The 7,026-nt window shown below is 52.4% G+C and overlaps 1 protein-coding gene across 1 annotated transcript in view; it reads left to right on the top strand.

Moving 5' to 3' along the window:
- The first annotated feature begins 881 nt into the window (after positions 1–881).
- Positions 882–7,026, top strand: part of Isoc2 (isochorismatase domain containing 2) — an 11,230-nt gene continuing 5,085 nt past the window's right edge. Inside the window, exons 1-5 of the mRNA XM_040733882.1 lie at positions 882–1,079; positions 4,660–4,800; positions 4,927–5,136; positions 5,325–5,395; positions 6,585–6,702. Of these exons, the coding sequence (XP_040589816.1) occupies positions 4,663–4,800; positions 4,927–5,136; positions 5,325–5,395; positions 6,585–6,702 (537 nt within the window). The 5' untranslated portion in view covers positions 882–1,079; positions 4,660–4,662. The remainder of the gene's footprint in view (positions 1,080–4,659; positions 4,801–4,926; positions 5,137–5,324; positions 5,396–6,584; positions 6,703–7,026) is intronic.

Raw genomic sequence — 7,026 nt, 5'->3', positions numbered from 1 at the left:
CAGTGTCTCTGGATGCATGTGAGTGCACTCTATTGGGGTGACCAACTTCCTGGGTTCTGGAATTACAGTCCCATTCCACTCCCCTGGTATTTATAAGGTGCTGGATACTGAAGCCAAGGTGTCACACATGCCAGGCAAACACTTTGCCGCCCGAACTGCATTTCCAGCCTTGTTTTTTCTGTTTGTGGGACAGGGTCACACGCTGTAGCCTCGGCTAACCTGGGACTCTAGGTAGCTATAGCTCTGGCAGACCTCAAGTTCTTCCCCCAAAAGGATCCCCCTACCTCAGTTTCCAAGTGCTGGGTTTACAGTTACCACCATGCCTAGCCTTTTTCTCATATCCAGAAATCAAAGAAGTCCTCCTGCCTTCGCTTCTGAGTACTTGAGACCATGAAAATAAGTATCGTATTCCCTTTTTTTTAAAAAAAACTTATTCCTTGAACTCAAGACAATCCTCCAGCTAGGGGGTGAACCACGATCCTGAATACTTGGAGAGGGAGAAAACAAACCCTCTAGCAGAGGGCAAAATGTCCTAGGGTCTCTTAGTAGGCATGCTGTTTTGTTGACAGGCTCTCACTGAGTAGTCCCGGCTGGTCTTGAACTGGCAATCCTGCGGCTTCAGCCTGCCTACGGCTAGGTTTGCAGGAGAGCATCTCCGCTGGAGTCAGCGGGTGGTCCTCGGGCTCTTCCCTCTAGCCCAGGCAGAGCAAAGCTGCGGCTCCGGGCAGCATCCACTCACATTCCGGGTTAGAGGCTGAGCTCTCAGCCAGAGCCCGCCCTCCACGGATTCCCATTGGCCAGCATCACTGTATCTCCGCCTTCTCGGGCTTCCACGGACCAATCAGGTTAAGAGAAGTGAGAGCGTAGCAGAGGCGTCTCTGCCTTGGCCGGAGGAGTGGGACAGAGTGAGGCGAGCACCGATTGGGTGGCTCGGCCCCGGAGGGCAGGACACCAAGGCTCGGCCCTCGTGTCCACACAGGGCAAAAAGGAGACCCGGTCCGGAGTCCGTGGGAATCCAGAGGAGAAAAGTCACAGGGCTTGTTGGAAAGGGGACCGGACTCGAACCTGGGACTTTCCGGGTAAGTCCGGTTCGCCGAGCGCGCGCGCTGCTGGTAAACCCACCGCTCACACCGGGAAGCGGAAGCCTTGCGGGGCGTCGGGCCGGGGTTGGGGGTGGCATTCCAGCTGGCATCAGGGGAGATCCTCGGGGTCCCACCCTCTCCAGAGCCAACTTTTGCTTCGGCCCTGCCGGTGGGCTAAGCCGGGAGGAAGCGGAAGGCGCCCCCCGGACTCCTTCCAAATTTGTCCCAGTCCATCTCCATCAAATCCGGCAGGACTGAGCCTGGGCATCAGGAATGCCAGGCAAGGGCTCGCTGTCACTGAACTGCAAGCCCCAGCCCCTCTCCCCTTTTACAAACATGAGTGGCGCAGGCACTAGTGCAGAGGTCAGGTGAATTTTCCCCAAGTGAACTAACTCCCCGGTTGTAAAAAACGTTCTAGTCCGGAAGTGGAGGGTCAAACTGGGAGCGATGTTAAACACCTGTAGTCCCTAGGACACAGGAGGTAGAGGCAGGAATGTGGGGTGTTCGAAGCCAGGCTCGGCTACGTAGCAAGGTCTCTTGTCAGCTCAGGCACCAACACGACACCCTGCCTAAAATAAATGAATTAAAAAAGAGGACACAGTCAGATTTTCTTCACAGGGGCATGCTTTGCCATACACAAAGTAAATAAATGAGTGGACATTTTAAAATATATTTATTTATTACATATTTATTTATTTTTAAGATTTATTTATTTATTACATATACACTGTTCTTCCTACATGCCAGAAGAGGGCACCAAATTGAATTGTAGATGGTTGTGAGCCACCATGTGGTTGCTGGGAATCGAACTCAGGACCTCTGGAAGAGGTGGGGTTTTTTGTTGTTGTTGTTTTGCTTTTTGTTTTTCCAGACAGGGTTTCTCTAGCTCTGGAGCCTGTCCCGGAGCTCCCTTTGTAGACCAGGCTGGCCTCGGACTCAAGAGATCCGCCTGCCTCTGCCTCCCGAGTGCTGGGATTAAAGGTGTGCACCACCAATGCCCATAAATGGAAATTTTTAAGACAAATAGAAACCTACATTTGCCAGTTTGGCGGGGGTGGGGGGGGTGGGGGGGTGGGGGGTGGGGGTGCTTGTCACAGGTAGGAGTATATTCTACACCAAGCTTTCCCCTTTCACGTCTCCTGAGCGCCGCTTTTCCTTGGTGTGTTTGTGTGTAATCCCAGCTACTCTGGAAGGCTCAGCAGGAGAATTGCAAATCCCAGGATCCCTAGCACTGAATGTGGAAACTGTGTGTGGTGCTGCAGGCTTATAATTCTAACACTCAGGGGGTAGAGGCTGGAGGATCTGAAGTCCAGGGTCGTCCTTAATCCCGTAGTGGAAAACAAAAAGGGAAAGTATTATCACAGCGCGTGACTCCCCGCCTGTAACCCCAGCCTTTAAACAGCGAACACAGGAGGGTTGACATGAGCCCGAGGCCAGCCTTGAATACATGCGAAGCTATCTGCTGTACAGCCACGTAGATGCGAATGGTAAAATACCACGGGTCACTAGGCATCTCTAAAGGTTTGCGTAAGGCACCGTGGGTCACCAGGTGTCTGTAGTCTGGGCGTATCTGTATTGTATGCTTGACTCTTTGTCATGGGAGCCCTGGCAGAGACCTGTGGTTAATAAACTGGTCTCTGTCAGATAAATACTTAGGGACAGATTTCTGGATCAGAAGATTTGTGTCCCTGTCATTTTGAGGGCGGTGTCCATACTCTTTCCAGTGCCAAGGCAAGTCAGGGACTGACACCTCAGGCTGTGCAACATTCTGAGCCTCGAGTGTTGACCCTCTGCGGCTCCTCGCCGCCTTCAGCTGATCGCCCGGTCTTTGGGGTGTTCCATGTGACCCTTCAGCTCATCCGTCGCTCTGGAAATATCTCTTGCTGCCGGTGTGTCCCTTTTGCTCAGGACCAGGACACAGCTGTGGGAGTGTGAAGGGGTCCTCCAGGGGCTGGGTGGATGGCCCAGTGGGTAAAGCACTTGCCACTGGAGCGGGAGGAGTTCAGGGTCCTCGGTACCCAAGTAAAGCCAGGCCCAGAGGCGTATAACTGCAATTACGCCGCTCATAATTGGAGATGGAGATCGGAGACTCCCCGGAAGTTTCCCCAGCAGCTCGCTTGGCTGGCGCTGCAGCAGACAGACGAGAGACTTTATCTCAGGGTGGAATGTGGCAGCCGCCACCTGAGGTTGTGCTCTGATCTGCACGTGTGCTTTTTCTACACTCTCGCGCACGAGCACAGACCAGGACACCCACTGGCCCTCTGGGAAAAGGGATGCAGGGGCCTTAGGGTGGGGCTTGACTGGGCTACTGCCCAGGGCTCTGAATCTCCAGGTGTGTGGCCCTGTGGGCGTGGCTTGCATCTCAGTTCTCAGGACTGAGAAGGCGCAGGGCCGGAGGGAAGTGGCTGCTACTTTTGGACCTCATCCCCACAGGGTGTTTCTGCTTGCTGTTGACTTTATTGCAGAATTTGTGTTCATTCTTCACTGGACAACCTGTTGCGCATTATGCTGTCGCACCTGCTGAGCAGCCTGCATCCGAGAATGTAGTGAGGTGGTTGGGATAGATGACACAGAGACCGGTCGGTTGCTTTAAGAAAACTTTATGCTCCCCAAGTCGGCTTAGGAGAACTCCCCAAGAAAAAAACGCTTCCCTTTTTAAAGACTTCTGCCATCCATCCACACACAATTCTCCAACCGAGCTCTCACACACCTCTCACAGCTCTCACAGACTTCTCACCCTCCTGGCTGGTGGTTTAATCTCCGGCCCCAGAATCGGGGAGACCCAGCAGGGGGAACAGGAAGAAGCATTTAGCCTTAGGGGGGATCAAAGTCATGGTGTTTCAGTGAGCGAGCCCTTATCAGGAGCCCTACCAAGAGCTTTATTTGTTTTCAGTAAACATTATCTCACAACTGCCTGCTCCCAGGCTGAAGGGGAAGAGGGTTTCTGCTCACGGTCTGGTGTCCCCACATTATGCAATCTTAAAGTTCTTATTACTTAGCTTTTTGGGGGCAAGGTCACTCACCATACAGCCCTGGCTGACCTGCAACTCTTGGCACAGCCACCCAACTAGGCCGCCCAAGTGCTGGGATTACAAGCGTGCCTCACACCATTATTCTAATTTTACAGCACTTTATTTCCTTTTTTTTTTTTTAAATAGGGAAGCCGAATCCAGCATTCACATGGTGGGTAACTCCTGCTCCAGGCAATTTGACAGCCTGTTCCTGCCTCTGTGGCTACTGCATCCATATGGCCCATAGACATATGCGCTTACTCATAAAGTAAAAAGAAATGAGTCTTAAAAAATGAAGGGGGCAGGCCGGAGAGATGGCTCAATAGTTAAGAGCACTGGCTGCTCTTCCAGAGGTCCTGAGTTCAATTCCCAGCAACCACATGGTGGCTCACAACCATCCGTAATGAGATCTGGTGCCCTCTGCTGGCCTGCAGGCATGCATGCAAACAGAGCACTCATATACATAAAATACATGAATAAATCTTTTTTTAAAAAAGATTTTATTTATAATATATACAGTGTTCTACCTACATGTTTTGCCTGCATGTCCCTCTGTCCACACCCAGGCAATGGCAGCAGCCAGGGCTAGCCTGGGCCGGATCCTTCCAGAGTCCTCCATCCTGTTTCTCTGCGACATGCAGGAGAAACTTCGAGACAAAGTCCTCTACTTCCCACAGATCGTGTCAATGGCCGCTCGGATGCTAAAGGTACACGCCCACTCTACCTTCCCAAGACCCAGGAGTGTAGCCCGAAACCCTCATCCCTCAGACCCAAGAACCTTGTCCTCAGCCCTCCTATTTGGGTCCCAGGACAGTGGTTTCCCTCCCACACAGGTGGCCCGGCTGTTGGATGTCCCTGTCTTGCTGACGGAGCAGTACCCACAAGGCCTGGGCCCCACAGTTCCCGAGCTGGGCGCTCAGGGCCTACAAGCCGTGAGTAAGACATGCTTCAGCATGGTGCCCCCGCTGCAGCAGGAGCTGGACCGGCGGCCCCAGCTGCGCTCCGTGCTCCTCTGCGGCATCGAGACCCAAGGCTGCATCTTGGTGAGACCCCTTGTCCTCAGGGGTCCCTAATCTTCCTGCTAGCCCTCCCGTGTCCTTTCCCCTGTCGCGGGGCCCTGGCTTTGACGTGAGCCTCTCTCATCTGCCATTTCAGTGTTTGCTTCTGGTCTAGGGTGGTCAGACCCTCACTGAATCTCTGAGTCTCACCTGGACCTCTCTCTGCCCCTCAGCACACAGCCCTGGACCTCCTGGACCGAGGGCTTCAGGTCCATGTGGCGGTGGATGCCTGTTCTTCTAGAAGGTGAGAGGGTCACCCTGTGTTGGTGTATGTTGGGGACATCTGGGACACTGACCATGGGTCATACTGTTGCATGGCAAATGTTTCCTGAGAATTTCAGCACTCATATCTGCTCATCCCCAGAAAAGGAACTGAGGTAACCTCTGTACCAAAACCAATGTCAACAGTTGAACCAATGAGTTTCTTGGGTTTTTTTGTTTGTTTGGTTTTGGTTTTTCGAGACAGGGTTTCTCTGTGGCTTTGGAGGCTGCCCTGGTATTTGCTCTTATAGACCACACTGGTCTCAAACTCACAGAGATCCGCCTGCCTCTGCCTCCCGAGTGCTGGGATTAAAGGCATGCGCCACCACCACCCGGCGAGTTTCTTGCTTTTTAAATAATTTATTTAATTTTATTTTATGTGCATTAGTATGAGGGTGTCAGGTCTGCTGGAACTGGAGTAATAGACAGTTGTGAGCTGCCTTGTGGGTGCTGGGAATTGAACTCGGGTCCTCTGCAAGAGCAGACAGTGCTCTTAACCGCTGAGCCGTCTCTCCAGCCCTGAACCAATGAGGTTTTATTGGGGTTACTAGCAGGAGTGTGGGTGAGGAGTGGACTCAAAAGCAGCCGCTCCACTGAAGTCCAATCCAACACTGGTTGAAGATTCAGGCTCCACACAGGTTGCAGACAGCTCAACTCTCTGAGAGCCTCTTCTGGCTAAGTCTCCTCTCCCCAGCTGCTCCATAGCTGGTCGGAGTCCCCTCTGGCAGTTCTCAGCCTCTTTTATACATCTGGGAAGGGACCTTTGAGAATCTTCCTAGTGTCTGCTTTCCTGGGCATGTGGCCTTTTAAATTTTCATTTTATTCATGGATGAATGTTTTGCTTACACATATGTATGCAAAACATCCACATGCATGCCTGGTGCTTGCAGACGCCAGAAGAGGGGGAGTCAGATTCCCTGGAACTGGAGTTACAGATGGCCATGAGCTGCTGTGTGGGTGCTGGGAATTGAACCCACGTCCTCTGCAAGAGCAGCGAGTGTTAACCACTGAGTCACCTCTCCAGCCCACCCCACAAAGTATGGCCTCTTGATTACCTCCTGAGTCTCATGGAGAGCCTCCCGCTCCTACCTGAAAGGAGTGTTTCCGCTGAGAGGAAACTGTCCCTCAACACAGACGTGGCACAGCATAGATGCTCGCCCTCTCCTCCGCAGCGAGACCAACCGGCTGGTGGCCCTGGATCGAATGCGGCAGAGTGGAGTCTTTCTGTCCACCAGCGAAGTGCTGATTCTCCAGCTGGTGAAGGATTCTGCACACCCACAGTTCAAGGAGGTAACGCCCCCTTCCTGCTGGCCCCCCTGTCACCTAGGCATGGAAGAAATATTTCCCTCCCTCTATGGTTTGTTTGTTTGTTTTTGGTTTTTTTGGGGGGTTGTTGATTTTGTGTCTTTAACTTCTATTATGTTTTATTGTATGTTTTGCCTGTATATATGTCTGCATCACCCGTGTGCCTGGAGCTTGGTGCCCTCAGAGGCCAGAAGAGGGTACTGGGTTCCCTGAACTAGAGATATAGACATTTGTGAGCCATCATGTGGGTACTGGAAATCAAATCCAAGTCCTCTGGAAGAGCATCTGCTACTCCAAATTGTTGAGCCT

This window comes from Mesocricetus auratus, unplaced genomic scaffold (genome assembly GCF_017639785.1).
Source record: "Mesocricetus auratus isolate SY011 unplaced genomic scaffold, BCM_Maur_2.0 Super-Scaffold_100037, whole genome shotgun sequence".
Lineage (NCBI taxonomy): Eukaryota > Metazoa > Chordata > Mammalia > Rodentia > Cricetidae > Mesocricetus > Mesocricetus auratus.
Note: the sequence above shows the minus strand (reverse complement) of the source record. Positions and strands in the feature narration are given on the sequence as shown.